General features: G+C 45.8%; 1 protein-coding gene across 1 annotated transcript in view; it reads left to right on the top strand.

The window, feature by feature from the left end:
* LOC142256435 (galactoside alpha-(1,2)-fucosyltransferase 2-like) overlaps nucleotides 1-16,454 on the top strand; it is a 75,233-nt gene extending 58,779 nt beyond the window's left edge. Inside the window, exons 2-3 of the mRNA XM_075328122.1 lie at nucleotides 14,794-15,061; nucleotides 15,648-16,454. Of these exons, the coding sequence (XP_075184237.1) occupies nucleotides 14,807-15,061; nucleotides 15,648-16,454 (1,062 nt within the window). The 5' untranslated portion in view covers nucleotides 14,794-14,806. The remainder of the gene's footprint in view (nucleotides 1-14,793; nucleotides 15,062-15,647) is intronic.
* Nucleotides 16,455-17,567: the final 1,113 nt, after the last annotated feature.

Below are 17,567 nucleotides of genomic sequence, written 5' to 3'. Positions count from 1 at the left end.
CTCGATCTTAGCTCGGCTTTTACACCAAACAACCGTGCAGGTGAAGGGAGTGATTCTCCCAGTTGTAACTTGACAAACATGGGACGGCATCGTCATCTTCAACAGTCTACCCGTACCAGTAGGACCGTATCTGGTGCTGGTAACAGCAATTTTATGGAATATTTTCATAATTTTTTTAGACCCTCCTTTGCAAGGCCACCAGAGACAACAAGTCTGACACATAGTCAACGGATGGAGAGGATGATACAGGAGTATCTCCAAATGAACATCGATGCAATGACTTTGCAAATGGAGCCTTGCTCCTTTTGGGCTTCAAATCTAGAAAAATTGACAGAGCTCTCCAGTTACGCCTTGGAGATTTTGTCGTGTGCAGCTGCCAGCGTTGTCTCTGAACGTGTCTTCTTCAGTGCTGCTGGGTGTGTGCTGACAGATAAGCGCACGCGTCTGTCCAGTGACAATGTGGACACACTGACGTTCATCAAAATGAACAAGTCATGGATCCAGAAGGAATTTACTACCCCTGTGTCATCCTGGGGAGAGTAAATGCTTGTGGATTTGGAATGTGCTTGATGCAAATCAAAACATCCTGTTTGCAACTAGGGCACAAGTGCTGCCACTGATGGGGTGTCTGTGTGCCCAATGTTGGGAAAAAAGGTAGACTCCACTTGGAGTAACCCTTGCTTGATGTGTTTTTTAAAAATGATACAAGATGAACAGATCTGAAGGCAAGATGAAGGCAACATCATGTCTCCGCCTGCACTTTTCTCACAAACCTGCATTTTTCCAGAGACACCCTACTCAACACCGTCTACAGACAGCAGCCAGATCTCTTTCCCTCAGATGTGGTCAAATAAAAGGCCACTTACTGCGACCCATGACAAAGCTAAGTGGTTGACTCTATCCCTCTGTAAGCTGTTGGCTACCGAAATGCTGCCTTTACGCGTAGTGGACACACAGGATTTTACAGACCTTATGTCTGTCGCTGTGCCCCAGTACCACATGCCCAATCACCACTGCTTCTCCAAGAAAAGCATGCCCGCGCTACACCAGCATGTCGCACACAACATCACCACTTCCTTGAGAAAATCTGTGTGCGACAGGGTGCATTTCAACACAGATACTTGGACCAGTAAGCATAGACAGGGTCATTACATGTCACTGACTGGGCACTGGCAAACTATGGTGAGAGATGGAGAAGGGTCTGCTGTACAAGTCTTGCCGTCCCCACGAGTTGTTTCAATCCTTGTTCTGTATGTAGAAGTTAATACACTGCTTCTGCCTCTTCAACCTCGTGTGGGTCCTCTACCTTGGCGCAAACCCTGTGTGGTCAGGCCACCCTTCCTTGCAACTGCGCACAAGGACTACCACACACCTCCTTACTATGCTGGCAGCAGAGCTCAATGCCATCAGGCGGTCAAAGCTTTACTTTGAAATGTATGGGAAATGTGAGTCACACCGCTATTACAGAGAATAGTAGTCAGGCAGGGTCAAAACATTAATTGAGGAACAGGAACAGAATGGGACGGCCAGGAAAGAATCAGAAAACAAGCAGAGTTGAAATGCGTATCGGCCAACAAGGTACATAAACAGCAAGCAGGAAAAGTAGTCAGGTAACAAGCACACAAAATCATAAAACTGAACTGGGGGTAAAATTAACCAGAGGTTCATAGCTATGTCTGGCAGTGGTCTGCAGACAGGATGGGCATAAAAAAGGGTGTGGTGTCTTCCCATTGGTTGTAGCTGAATGATGGTATTTCATCTGTGAGATACCCACCAGCTACATTCAGCCAGAGATTCTGCATCTGTCAAGGTAATGCAGCCCAGTGGGTGAGCATAACCTGCGTCCACCTGCGCCGCTGGCATCGACTACTCTCACATCATCAGCACTATTCATGAAAGGAACACGTTGTCACCTGGCAACCGGAGTACAAATTGACGGAGCGGACTACGTTGGTGACTTAACAGCCGTGTGCGGCAATGATGCAAACCTGGCTGCGGGCCATCCTCAGGGCAATGTGACACACGTGCCTTTTAGGGCTCACGTGTTGAACCGAATTCGCCAGCAATTTTTAAAACACCATCACGGCCTACATGGCCTTGTGCAGTGGGCACGCTCGCTATGTGCTCACTTCCATCGTGCGCACACAGCAGCTCAACAACTTTCATCACTCCGGAAGTCTTAGGGTCTGGCAGTTAAACGCCGTAAATGCGATGTTTCGACACGCAGGAATTGGAATCTGCACATGTTGCAGCGTGTGTGGCAGCACCGCAGAGCCCTGCTGAAATACGGTAAGACATATAGCCTGGGATAACTTGATCCAGAGGTGGTGCAGATCACGCTGCTGGAGTGGTGTCAGATCAAGGACCTATGCACCCTGCTACACAGTTTTGAAATGTCGACGAAGATGTTTAGCACTGGCAATGTCATTCTCAGCGTGACAATTCTGGTTATCTACATGATGGAGCACACTGTAATTATTATTCTGAGTCAGGTGTTGGGACAAGAGGAAGGGGAGGAAGTACAGGAGGAGTCATATGCGGAAGGGATAACAAGATCTACGAGGTCCAGATGGTCAGCGGCACCTATGCGGCATTCATGGTGAGGGAGAGGGATTAACAAGGGCGCATAGTATCAGCAAAAAGTGTTGATGAAAGTGCAGGAGCCCATGAAGAAATGGAGGACAAACTGGCGATGGGCATGGAAGACTCAGCAGATGAGTGAGAGCTTGCTCACATTTCGGTTGTGCGAGGTTGTGGGTAGAGGGCAGAGGAAGGATGCACGATTCTCACCTCTCTGACACCAACACACCAAGGACTTGGTCCTCCTGGATGCACAAGACACATGAGCGCCTTCTTGCTGCACTACCTACATGACCCTCGGATTGTATGAATTTGAACTAATCCTGAATACTGGGTTGCCACACTGTTAGATCCCCGGTACAAGACAAAATTTGGCGAACTAATTCCTGCCATAGAAATAGACGCACGTATACAGGAGTATCTGCAGAATGTGGTACGCAATCTTAGATCTACTTGTCCACTAAACACCAGTGCTGCACAGAGTGAATCTCAACGCTTTGTCATGGATAGGAGGAAATGGTCTTTTACTTGTCCACATCGGAGGGACCGAGGGATGGCTGCTGTGCTGAGATGGCGTTGAGTACGGTGTCCCTGCACAGTTGCACTTTTGGTCATATCCCAAAATGAGTTGAAAAAGGACAGATGCTGTTGGAAAGGGGAACAGGTGTGTTGGAAAGGGGAAAAAAGTTTTGGTCCGTGGATTTGGTGGTTAAGCAACTGTAACATTTGCTGAAGAAACAACATCTGTTACAGTGGGACTGGCAGATTTGGATAAAGTGGTATATAATCTGTGACCGCTATATAACGAAAATTAATAAGAAAAGAAAGAGAAAGGTATATATCCCCATCAGCAGTCAGTGTCCACCGTGCTCCCAGTTGGAAAAGGAGAGGTTGGCAACTTGAAGGTTTGGTGGAGGATACAGAGCTGTGTGGCTATGAAACTAATAGTAGCCTGAACCGAGTTAGACGCCATTCGGATCTGGAGACTGTGAGCCCTGTTAGCATCACAGGGTCCACATGCCCACCCAGCCCAGGAACTCCCTGTTAACAACACAGGGGCCATTGAGTACGCTGACCGTGTGCGTAGGGGCCACACCTGTGGACAGCAGGCGCATCAGCAGCAGCAGGCCTGTTAATGCCACTGGGCTGCACAAGCAGGACTGTTAGGACAGGAGCTGGTCTTAACCGTTCTGCGTTACCAACTGTGGTGGTGGCCTGCATCCACCACCCGATCCCTGCCTACCTCTGGCCTAAAGCCGCAATGGGTTCAACACATGGAGGTGTGCTCTTTCGGAGCATAATAGAAGACTGCGCACCTCCTTGTTGGCTCCAGCCCCTTTTATAACCTGGGTCCGCCCCAAACCAGGGTGAACCACAATGCACCTCTTGGAGACAAAAGTAGAGTGACACGTCATGAGTGGCATAACTAGCGTCCTATTTGGAAACGCAACTTCAATGATGACCTCATGGCTGCCATGACCCAAACACCTCACCAGTCATCGTCTGAGCATCAATAATGCGGTGACAAGTCATAGGTGTGGGCCTCTGCAAGCCATTTGGGAGGACACCTGATGCCCTGTGGTCTATATGGGACCCCCACATCAGGGCCAGGGCCAAAGAGTTCATTACCGGACCTAGTCTCTGATGCAGGAAGTGCCTGAGCATGCTCAGTAGCATGAAATACAGTCTCTGAAAAAAGACTATCAGCTTTAGCATGGTGTCTATGCCCAAAACAGGACTTAGACCCGGCACGGAATGCAAGCACCTGTGCAAAGAGGCTTTTCACACTTAGTGTGGGAGCATGCGCTGTATCCCGAAATGAAAACTTAGCGTCAGGAATGGCACAGTCAGGCTGAGCATACTCACTAGGCGAAACACTGTAATTATGCTGCAGCTGGGGTACATCGGCACACGCATGCGCACTAGCTGCCTCTCCACACTTAGACGTGGAGGGGAAATTTGTCTTGGAGATGCTGTCTATGAACAGAAGGAAAAGCTAAAGGAAGCCTGACTTTCTATCCCTCCGAATTATGAAATGCAGCAATGAATTCCATGAGTTTGCTATAACATTAGCGTAGCAAAATGTGCATGAGGGTGTGATGTAGAGGTGCTAGAAATAGCTTGTCACCAGTGGGGCACTAATGGAATACAACAGCCAGTTCTATGATGCCACAAAATGGCAGTATTTTGTGCTATCATTATAGCTTATTAAAAACAGAGCACGAGGTTGTCATGCAGAGGTGCTGCACATAGATTTGCAGTAGTGTGAATTGACAAAAGTACAATAGCCACGTTTAGGATACAACTAGGTACAGTGAGTGTTTGCTAGTAAAATTGCTTAGTTTAAAAAAGTTGTAGTGTGCAATGCAGGCAGACGTGCTCTGCAAATGTCTTTGCACTAGTGGGACTATAGCAAAGTCCAATAGCCACGTATAGGATGCCACTAGGTACACTGAGTGTGTGCTAGTATAATGGCTTCGTTATAATTAGTTGGAGTGTGCAACGCAGGCAGATGCGCTCTGCAAATGTCTTGGCACTAGTGGGACTATAGCAAAGTCCAATAGCCACGTATAGGATGCCACTAGGTACACTGAGTGTTTGCTAGTATAATGGCTTCGTTATAATTAGTTGGAGTGTGCAACGCAGGCAGATGCGCTCTGCAAATGTCTTGGCCCTAGTGGGACTATAGCAAAGTCCAATAGCCACGTATAGGATGCCACTAGGTACACTGAGTGTTTGCTAGTATAATGGCTTAGTTATAATGAGTTGGAGTGTGCAACGCAGGCAGATGCGCTCTGCAAATGTCTTGGCACTAGTGGGACTATAGCAAAGTCCAATAGCCACGTATAGGATGCCACTAGGTACACTGAGTGTTTGCTAGTATAATGACTTAGTTATAATGAGTTGGAGTGTGCAACGCAGGCAGATGCGCTCTGCAAATGTCTTGGCCCTAGTGGGACTATAGCAAAGTCCAATAGCCACGTATAGGATGCCACTAGGTACACTGAATGTTTGCTAGTATAATGGCTTAGTTATAATGAGTTGTAGTGTGCAATGCAGGCAGATGCGCTCTGCAAATGTCTTGGCACTAGTGGGACTATAGCAAAGTCCAATAGCCACGTATAGGATGCCACTAGGTACACTGAGTGTTTGCTAGTATAATGACTTAGTTATAATGAGTTGGAGTGTGCAACGCAGGCAGATGCGCTCTGCAAATGTCTTGGCACTAGTGGGACTATAGCAAAGTCCAATAGCCACGTATAGGATGCCACTAGGTACACTGAGTGTTTGCTAGTATAATGGCTTCGTTATAATTTGTTGGAGTGTGCAACGCAGGCAGATGCGCTCTGCAAATGTCTTGGCACTAGTGGGACTATAGCAAAGTCCAATAGCCACGTATAGGATGCCACTAGGTACACTGAGTGTTTGCTAGTATAATGGCTTCGTTATAATTAGTTGGAGTGTGCAACGCAGGCAGATGCGCTCTGCAAATGTCTTGGCACTAGTGGGACTATAGCAAAGTCCAATAGCCACGTATAGGATGCCACTAGGTACACTGAGTGTTTGCTAGTATAATGGCTTCGTTATAATTTGTTGGAGTGTGCAACGCAGGCAGATGCGCTCTGCAAATGTCTTGGCCCTAGTGGGACTATAGCAAAGTCCAATAGCCACGTATAGGATGCCACTAGGTACACTGTGTGTTTGCTAGTATAATGGCTGAGTTTAAAAAACTTGGAGTGTGCAATGCAGGCAGATGTGCTCTGCTAATGTCTTTGCACTAGTGGGACTATAGCAAAGTCCAATAGCCACGTATAGGATGCCACTAGGTACACTGAGTGTGTGCTAGTATAATGGCTTAGTTATAATTCGTTGGAGTGTGCAACGCAGGCAGACGTGCTGCAAATGTCTTGGCACTAGTGGGACTATAGCAAAGTCCAATAGCCACGTATAGGATGCCACTAGGTACACTGAGTGTTTGCTAGTTTAATGGCTTCGTTATAATTTGTTGGAGTGTGCAACGCAGGCAGATGCGCTCTGCAAATGTCTTGGCCCTAGTGGGACTATAGCAAAGTCCAATAGCCACGTATAGGATGCCACTAGGTACACTGTGTGTTTGCTAGTATAATGGCTGAGTTTAAAAAACTTGGAGTGTGCAATGCAGGCAGATGTGCTCTGCTAATGTCTTTGCACTAGTGGGACTATAGCAAAGTCCAATAGCCACGTATAGGATGCCACTAGGTACACTGAGTATTTGCTAGTAAAATTGCTTAGTTTAAAAAACTTGGAGTGTGCAATGCAGGCAGATGCGCTCTGCAAATGTCTTTGCACTAGTGGGACTATAGCAAAGTCCAATAGCCACAGATAGGATGCCACTAGGTACACTGAGTGTTTGCTAGTATAATGGCTTACTTAGAATGAGTTGGAGTGTGCAGAGGACAAGAGGGTACAGTGGCAGGATTGTGGTGCTCTGGGTAGAGGAATGGAAGCCTGCCTTTCTATTCCCTCCTAATGGTGAAATGCAGGGAGGAAATCCCTGACCTGGGCTACACAGACGCTGTTGCTGTTTGCAGGACCTGTCACCTATGGCTCTCTGACCCTGCCGGTACGAGCCCTTAAAAGGACTGCTAGAATGTGCTCTCCCTAAGCTGTCTAACGCTGTGTATGCAGCGCATACAGCTGTATCGGCGATAGGACAAAGGACGGAACTGCGACAGTGATGTCTGACACCAAAGACGCAGAAGGCAGATAATGGCGATCGTGAAGAAAATGTCCGGTTTTATAATGCAGGGACATGTGACATGCAGATCCTATCACACATGCCGTTGCTTCTCTGCCTCAAAGTCCACTTAGGTGTGTGTGTGTCTGTGATTGGCTGACATGCTGGCCAGCCCCACAAGACGCGCGCGCTTAGGGAAGGAAGACAAGAAAAAAAAAAAAAAATGGCGATCGCCATTATAGAAACAGCAGTGATCTGAAGGCGCTGTTCACGCACACTATACACTGAAATGTCATAATAGTGTGATTCACAGAGTGACTTACACTATTACAGCAGAAACCAAGCTAAGATTTAGCTGTTTTTTGGCTGCTAGAACCGTTCTCGAACGTTTCTAGAACTATCGAGCTTTTGCAAAAAGCTCGAGTTCTAGTTCGATCTAGAACATGCCCCAAAATCACTCGAGCCTAGAACTGGAGAACCACGAACCACGAACCGCGCTCAACTCTACCAAAGACATGACATCATCATATAGGCTGTCCCATAATGTTTAAAGGCATAGTACTCTTAGCGTATGTAAACTTTTGACTTTACAGAAAGGAATAAAAATGCCTTAATACATTCTCTCTCTCTCTCTCTCTCTCTCTCTCATATTATTCTGGCATTTGGCAAATATAAATAATTTTGGTTCCTAATTGACCTAAAATGGGAAAGGTTTATTCTGATTTCATGGAAGTTAGTGAGAAAAACCTGCAGATGTGTCTTTATAGAGAGAGAGGAGAAAAACCTGCAGATGTGTCTTTATAGAGAGCGGAGGGAAAAACCTGCGGATGTGTCTTTATAGATAGTATATGGAAACTTCTGTTTTCAACTGTATTTGCTCCACTCCACTAACAGTTTCCTAAGTTCCATAAAGGAAGAGGGCAAAGTTGTCCAAATAATGACACTAAATACTGTTAGGTAGACAAATAGCAAAGCACTCTCGATAGGACATCTACCAAGAAAATGAGAACGCTGAGTTGAGGATATTAAAGTACAAAAACAATGGTACTCTAAGCACGCTAAGATATATGTGAACATCGAATATGTGATTTTTTTTTACCTTCATTACAGCTATAAATAAAGATTCTAACTTCTAGCACAAAATTTGAAATTGTGCGAATCATAACAATGTTTGTAAAAGACCAAAGAATTCCCTGGAATTCCCAAAAATGTGGAATAATGGATAATAACCAATGAAATAGAATAACTGGGACTAAAATAATAAAAGAAGACAATTTTCTTGGTAAAATGTAATAAAAAATAAAAACAATAGATAGATGAAATTTAACAATGCCAAAATATATACTGTATACAGAGAGTCAAAAGGTAGTCTCATAATGGTAGAAGAGGCAAAGGGTACCCCCCCCCCCATATCTGGTGTCTTCATAAGAATGATAAAGCCACAAAAAATATAAGTAACAAGATCTAGAGTAGGTATTCATGCTACTTGAGAAATAGTCAATACTCAAAGAAAGGAAATGAGGATATATAATCAGGTTGTTCAATAAAACAGATAAGCCGATAAGGTACCATAACAGTCCTAGTAATTGCACTGTAGTAAAGGTATAATGATAAGGAAGTAAGTGCCTTGATCCATGATGTGGCTGAATGAGATCAGAGGTGACACACAGTGAGGGGTATGCTGAGATACTCAATGCATGTTTCACCCTGTGGGCTTTATCAGGAGGTGTGGTTAAAGTTGAAAGATAGGAATTATTTATATTCTGTGGAAGATAGACTGGCAAATTGGTGTGCAGTCCATCATGAGACGAGCTTGTTGGGAGCGACGAAAACCACCGCATCACCAGAGGGGCATGTGCAATGCATGCGCGAGGCACATCTGTGCCAGTGTACAATAACAACAAGGAAGTAGTAGAAGTGATGCACAATATATGGGTTAATCAACAATTGAAGGTGCAGACTAGGTTGTGTATTGATTATATAAGTAAAAAAATAAAGAAGGTGAAAGTAAAAAGTGAGTGTGAAACAAAAAAAGAGGTAGCTCATGGTCCGATGCACAGAGCATTGTGTGTTCTGCAATGCTCTTCTGCACTTGCTGTTCCATTGTGCAGACCTTTTTTAGGGTTTAGATGCTCTGCAGTTTGTGTTAACACCTATGGACCGGTTGTTTCTCAGCTCTGTATTCTATACTGGTCCTGGGAGATACCTACGCAGATTCTCCTCATTCCTGGTGATTGTTCTGCTTCATTAGGGAGCATGCTCACCAGTTGCCAGTCGTACTTCCTGGTTATACAGTAGTGCTCTCGGCTCCCATAGTGTTTAGTGATCTGATCTTGGCTCTTGACTCTGGACTGCTGTTGATTCTTGTCTGCCTGTCTCCCTATTTTTGTTGTTAACTCCTGGCTTCTAACCTCGGCCATCCTCCTGACCATGTTTCCGTCTGCTTCCTGTATCCTGTACATATTCTCCTGGAATCCTAACCCTCGGCTTGTATCTTGACCTTGTCTCTGTCTGCTCCCAGTGTCCTGTTGTTACCTCCTGGCTTCTAACCTCGGACTTCCTCCTTATCACGTTCTGCCTGCTCCCTGTATCCTGTTCATATCCTCCTGGAATCCTGACCCTTGGCTTGTATCTTGACCTCGTCTCTCTGCTCCCAGTGTCTTGTCGTTACCTCCTGGCTTCTGACCTCGGCTTCTCTGACTACTTCTCCATTCACTGTCTAGCGCCACCTAGTGATGGACATCACAGTAACAAGGCAAAAGAACACAGCAATATAAATAAGCTTCAATAGAGTCAATACTTAATGATGAAACTTGCTCCTACAGATAAAATGTTAATGCTGCAAAAAAATAGGAAAGAGAAATTAAATAAATACCTATAAACTCTACAAATAGTATAGTACATAATAAGCCAAATAGTATGAATTCCAGAGAACCGCAATGATTATAAAGAAACAAAAAAGGTAATTATGCCTATAAATACTAAGCAATAAATTATTACCGAAATTCAGAATTAGTTTCACACAATAAAAAGAAAAAATAAGAAATGTACAAATACTAAAAATACATATCATATGATACATCTCAGGTTCATAAGGAAAAAGAATACTTTTTATTGTTATGTGAGGGAGCTGTAAAAAGAAGTCCATGTGAGCCATAGGTAGATAGTAAATCATACAATAATCGTAAACATGGAAATAACCATATGCTCCATTCTCAAATCCGGTGTAAAGGTGAGTTTGTGGATAAAGACTGAAAATCAGCCAATATATACAAGAAAGAATACTGTATATAAGAAAAAACATGTATTAGAAGCAAGATAGTGATAGAGAAATGGATAAAACAACATAGAACCCATCAAAAAATTATTAAAATTAGCGCTAATTCAAAGAAAAGATTTGAAACTGATAAACTAGTTAAGGCCTGTGGGTGCAACTGTATCCAGGACAGTCATCTGTAGCACCCAGGGGGCAGGGGTTGTCAGGGGCGGAGGATCTCGCATACCTGAACTACTCGTCACCGGGCTGGTGTGATGATCTGGGATGTTGCGGTGGCCTGCCCGGCTTCGTGCCCCGAGGTGTACACCAATAAGGGGTACTTTGCACGCTGCAACATCGCTAGCCGATGCTGCGATGCCGAGCGCAATAGTCCCTGCCCTTGTCGCACATGCGATATCTTGTGATAGCTGGCGTAGCGAACATTATCGCTACGGCAGCGTCACACGCACTTACCTGCCCTGCGACGTCGCTCTGGCCGGCGACCCGCCTCCTTCCTAAGGGGGCGGGTCGTGCGGCGTCATAGCAACGGACAATAGAAGCGGAGGGGCGGAGATGAGTGGGACGTAAACATCCCGCCCCCAGATGTTCCTCGCTCCTGCAGCTTCATACACAGCGATGTGTGCTGCCGCAGGAACGAGGAATAACATCGTACCCGTCGCTGCAGCGAAATTATGGAAATGACCGACACTACACAGATCACCGATTTTCGACGCTTTTGCGATCGTTTATCGGTGCTTCTAGGCTTTACACGTTGCGACGTCGTTACCGGCGCCGGATGTGCGTCACTTTCGATTTGACCCCGACGATATCGCAGTAGCGATGTTTCAACGTGCAAAGTACCCCTAAGGCGGGAAGATGATGGGGGTAGTAGTAGGATGAATGTCGTGACGCCACCTGTGGAATGCGGCCAAGGGATTAGCCGACGCTGCTTTTGCTGTCCTCCGGGGTGGATGGTAGTAGCAGCCAGAGATGGTATCGCTCTCCACAGGTTGAGCGGGCCCTGGGGAGGATGATGAGAAGAGTAGTGATAACATTTGGCGCCGAGGCGCGGGGCGGTGGTGCCGGTAATAAAGAGTCCGAGTCTGCTGCTGCGGTTCCAGGTGTCTTTACTCACAGTTCTTGACGCTCGCCCGGGTAATACCGGTCACCCGCTGTGATGGGCTTCATCGACCCCAGATAAGTTAGGAGAAGCCACCGGTGTTTGAAAGCAGTAGAAAGTCCTTTTCTAGAGTTTTCCTTCCCTCTGTGGGGCACCTGGGATGAGCGCTCCGCTCCAAACCCCAAGCCCTGTAAAGAGAAGAAAGAGGTGGTGTCGTGTCCCAGAACTGATGTCCCGGGTAGACTGACTAGTGATTGGGTGAGTTTGCTCCTATTTCTACCCCATGTGGAACCCACTCCCCAGGTGGTTGTCCTAGTGACTGGGGAATTCCCATTCTTCGTGATGGCCAACCCTCTGCCTACCCTAGTCCAGCTCCCCAGAGAGAGGCTCCTAAGCTGTATGTAAAGTGTGAATGTGGAACACCGGTGATTAACCCCCTCCTTACCCAAGGCGAATACCGCAACTTAAATGAGCTGCAATACTCTGTGGTGACTGAAGCCTCAGGGGTGCCACACATCCAACATGGTTCTTTTTGAAGAAGCCTCCATTTCATGTGTCCACCTCTCACTCCCTTGTATATATGGTCAATCTCTCTTCCATAAATGCAACCCCAAGGCCTTCAATGTAAAAAGTAAGTGTTTAGGAATAGTTTTTAATTTCAGTCTGACATGTTCTTGGACCCGTACATGGAAAGTATTAGTGGTCATATCTATATACTATATTCAGGTCAAGATCGGGTCCCAAACTGAACTAACTAAAAAGTTTGTCTGACCCCGCCGACCCGAACTTCAATGGGTCTGCTCATCTCTACCGGGAAGGCAATAAATACGGTAAGTTGCCAGTTAGACAGGTGCTTTAAGCTTGATGCAGTAGTGTAGTGGGAGTGCCTGGTGTGAAATTACTGAATGGGGGTAAGGCTGGTTAGGTGCCTAGAAGAATAGGGAGCACATGTCCTCAGTGAGTTTAGTATGGGGACATTTTGTCATTTTACTAGTAATGAGAGGGACTTAGTTTTACTTCTTTTGTCGGGGTAGGGGGGGAAGTGCTCATCATGGATCACTACATATTTGGCTTAACCACTCTCTCATCTCTCCAAGGCCATTTTTAGTTAGAGATTATGTCTGATATTGAAGGTTCCCATCTAGAGATGGTACTCTGTAGCTGACAGATGGGCTCACACAGTTTGATCAAATTGTGTGAACGATAATTGCCTCAATTATAGAAAACTAGTCTATAAAGCAGTAACGCAAAGCTTTGGCGTAACGCCCGATATCTAATATCTTCTCATTCCGGGCTTCCCCTCGACATCACGAAGGCGCTGGTCTTGGTAGAATGCGGCCATTGTTTTATTATCCTGAACAACAATTTTAAATATTGTATTACACAAGTAAAGGTTCAGCTTTTTTTCCAATCATTGTTTCAAGACTTTGTCATTTATGACTTTGCTATCAGATACTCTACTTGTGTTTTGAAGTATGTATAGATGTTGTTGAGCTGCATCTGACATTTTGCCTAAATGATAAGATAACAATATGACCTCTGGAAAGGTGGAAAAGGTATTTCCCTTAGCGCTATATATTTGTTTATATATTCAGCATATTCATATTTTAAATGCTATAGTTAAAAGGAATCTGTCAGCGGATTTTTACTATGTAATCTGAGAGCAGCATGATGTAGATGCAGAGACCCTGATTCCAGCGGTGTATCACTTACTAGACTGCTTAATACAGTTTCAATAAAGTTGCATTTTTTTCGGCTTCAGATCTAGCCGTTCTCTTAAAGGGAACCTGTCCCCAGATTTGGTGACTAAAAGCTTAGGCCACCACCAGTGGGCTCTTATATACAGCATTCTGGAATGCTGTATATAAGAGCCTTGGGAGCTCTGTACAATGTAAAAAACACTTTTATTATACTCACCTAGGGGGTGGTCCGGTCCGATGGCTGTCACTGCTCTTTGATCTGATGGGCGTCGCTGCTCTCCGGTCTGGCATCTCCTCTCTGTTGCGATGGCCGTCCTCCTTCTTCCCAGTTCCGTGTGGATGAAGCGTCTTACGTCATCCACCCAGGCTGACATTGCGATCCTGTGCAGGTGCACTTTGATCTGCCCTGTTGAGGGCAGATCAAACTACTGTAATGCAAAGGCGCAAGGTAAGGTCAAAGACCACCTGCGCATGCGCACTACAATAAATTGATCTGCCCTCAGTAGGGCAGATCAAAGTGCACCTGCGTAGGACCACAATGCCGGCCTGGGTGGATGATGTAGGACCCGGCATGCACACGGGCCTGCAAAGAAGTAGGACAGCCATTGCAGAAGACAGGAGGCGCTGGACCGAGAACAGCAACACCCATCGGACCGGACCGCCCCCTAGGTGAGTATTATAAAGGGTTTTTTACGTTCTACAGAGCGGCTTGGGTTCTTATATACAGATCAAAGTGCGTCTGCGCAGGACCATAATGCCAGCCTGGCTGGATAACATAGGACACGGCATGCACACGGGCCTGTAAACAAGGAAGACGGCCATCGCAGCAGAGAGAAAGCGCCGGACCAGAAAGCAGCGACACCCATCGGACAGGACAGCCCCCTAGGTGAGTATAATAAAAGTGTTTTTTTCCGTCACACAGAGCGGCCTGGGCTCTTATATACAGTATTTTGGAATGATGTATATAAGAGCCCACTTTTGGTGGCCACAGGTTATAGTCACCAAATCTGGTGACAGATTCCCTTTAATTCTGAGCCTCATATTACCCAATGCAGACCATTGATTAGCAGCTTTCTATGTACACTGTTGATGTAGGCAGAAAGCAGCCAGTTAGTGGTGGGGGTGGAGTTATCTAGAGCTATATAACTAGTCCTGTAATAATAATCTCCAGTTAATAAAACATTGATTGTATTGAAGCAACAAAACACCGCCTAATGAGTGACACATCACCGGAATCAGGGTCTCAGCCCTTACATTGTACTGCTCTCAAATTACAAAACAAAAACCTGCAGACAGATTCCCTTTAAAGTACAAGATTGCATTCCGATAAATATGTATTAATTTGTAAAGTAAAAAAGGAGGTGACTGGTTTGTTACAGCACGATGAACTTTATTTTTTCTCTCCTGGTTTTATATACAGATATTATTGGACGATGAAGAGATGTGTTGTTTGGACGGTGATCATCTCATTAATCTTCTTGATCCTCCTGAATTTCGTCAGTTGGGAATATGTCGCTATAGACAATTTGAAGTCAACATTATTCCACAAGACCGTCCTGGAGGAAAAGGAAGAAAAAAATGATAAATATTTAGGGCCACAAGGAATTTCCCAATCAGGCAACAGTGTTTGGTTAATAGAATCTGGAGGACGACTGGGAAGTCAAATGGGAAAGTACGCAACCCTCTATGCCTAAAGCGGGCTTTACACACTACGACATCGCTAATGCGGAGTCGTTGGGGTCACGGATTTTGTGACGCACATCCGGCCGCATTAGCGATGCCGTTGCGTGTGACATCGATAAGCGATTTTGCATCGTTGCAAAACCGTGCAAAATCGCTAATCGACTACACGGGGGTCCATTCCCAATTATCGTTACTGCAGCAGTAACGAGGTTGTTCGTCGCTCCTGCGGCAGCATACATCGCTGCGTGTGACGCCGCAGGAGCGAGGAAGCTCTCCCTACCAGCCTCCCGGCCGCTATGAGGAAGGAAGGAGGTGGGCAGGATGTTACGTCCCGCTCATCTCCGCCCCTCCGCTGCTATTGGGCAGCGGTTCAGTGACGTTTCAGTGACGTCGCTGTGACGCCGCACGGACCGCCCCCTTAGAAAGGAGGCGGTTCGCCGGTCACAGCGACGTCGCCGGACAGGTAAGTATGTGTGACGGCTGTGGGCGATGTTGTGCGGCACGGGCAGCGATATGCCCGTGTCGCGCAACAGATGGGGGCGGGTACCCACACTAGCGATATCGGGACCGATATCGCAGTGTGTAAAGTAGCCTTTAGCCAAGATCAATGGTCACCAACCCTACATCTTACCCAAAATGCACGATATGTTATCCCCGTTGTTTAGGATAAAGTTACCGGTTCTACCACTGGAGGTTGCCAATCGCATGAAATGGAAGAGATACCTGCTAAAAAATTGGATGCTACCTGAATACAGGAACATTTCTGATGAACATGTACGGTTTTTGGGCACTCCTTGGTCATGGACGTTCTATCACCACATCAGAGATGAGATTCTCCGGGAATTCACTTTCCACGACTATCTTATAGAGGAAGCTAATGAATATCTCGCCAAAGTGAGGGGAGATCGCAAAAATGTCACCTTTATCGGGGTGCATGTTCGGAGGGCTGACTACGTTAAGGTGATGCCTAGAGATCGTAAAGGAGTTGTGGCTGATAAAGGATATATGGACAAAGCCATGGCCTACTATCGAAATAAGTACTCACACCCTCTCTTTGTGGTGACCAGTAATGGTATGCCTTGGTGCAAGGAGAATATTAATGCCTCTTTTGGAGATGTTCACTTCGCTGGAGATGGTAAAGAATCCTCCCCTGCCCATGATTTTGCCGTCTTGGCACATTGTAACCACACCATTATGACCATAGGATCTTTCGGGTTTTGGCCTTCCTATATGGCAGGAGGGGAAACTATTTATCTCACCAATTTTACACTGCCAGATTCTCCAATGATGACATTTTTTAAATATGAAGCTATTTACCTTCCGGAATGGATTGGAATACCGACCGATCTGTCTCCACTCATAGCGGAGCAAGGAAAAAACTATACAGGGACCGTATAAATGTGAATGTGGATACCAGTGAACGCCAGAACAGTATAATGGCGACAAAAGATGGTGGACGTTTCGGCCCAACGGCCTTTATCATGTACAGTCGCTGGGAAGTGAGAAATAAAGAAATCAATATTTACATATATTACATAATATACAACTATATACAGTAGATACCATGTCTGAGCGTATTATAAAGTATGCATGGCTCACAGTATATCGCGGTTACAGTCAGAACATAAGGGTAATGCACTCTCTCATACCGCCACAAGAGGGCTGTTTCAGAAGAGAAACCCCCTGCATTTAACCCCTTTATCACTATATGCAACCTAATTACAGATGGTGTTTATCTACATGTTCTCTTACAACCACCCAAACTTCTATGTGATTCACATGAATATATAAAGATAAAAGGTACTTGTAAAAGTCTCTTTTAACACTATATAAACCTGCCAAATATTACTCTATAACTGCCCAACACTATATGAGCCCATGAACTAATAGTACTAAAAAAATGCATGATCTATTCTAATTTTAGCTGAAAATCTTTTCCATTGGAATACATGTACACTAATCCCTTCCAGCCAAAGGAAATCTAACCTACTCCCAGGTATGTGCATAGAGGCTGTAATATAGTAAATATTGATGTCTTTTTGGTTTTTTTATATATATATATATATATATATATATATATATATATATATATACCGTATTTTTCACTTTATAAGACGCACTTTTCCTCCCAAAAATTTGAGAGGAAAATGGGGGGTGCGTCTTATAAAGCAAATATAGCGGTACCTGGGGGTCCTGTCTGTGTGGTGATCGGGCGGCCGGGTGCCTGTGGCTGCGTGCAAGCGGCCGGGTACCTGTGCTTGCGTGCGGTGGCAGCCGGGTACCCGTGGCTGCGTGCGGGGGCGGCAGTCGGTTGCCCGTGCGGGCGGCAGATGGCTGCCGCCCGCACGCAAGCACAGGTATCCGGCCGCTTGCACGCAGGGTGGGCGGGCAGCCTGCTGGCTGCCACTCTGTGTGTGCGGGGCGGGCGGCTGTGCAGCAAGTTACCCAGTTTGTCCGCGGTCCCAGTTTCAAATGATGGCAGCGGGCGCATGCGCAGATGGAGCTCTTGAA

Source organism: Anomaloglossus baeobatrachus, chromosome 11 (genome assembly GCF_048569485.1).
Source record: "Anomaloglossus baeobatrachus isolate aAnoBae1 chromosome 11, aAnoBae1.hap1, whole genome shotgun sequence".
NCBI lineage: Eukaryota > Metazoa > Chordata > Amphibia > Anura > Aromobatidae > Anomaloglossus > Anomaloglossus baeobatrachus.
Note: the sequence above shows the minus strand (reverse complement) of the source record. Positions and strands in the feature narration are given on the sequence as shown.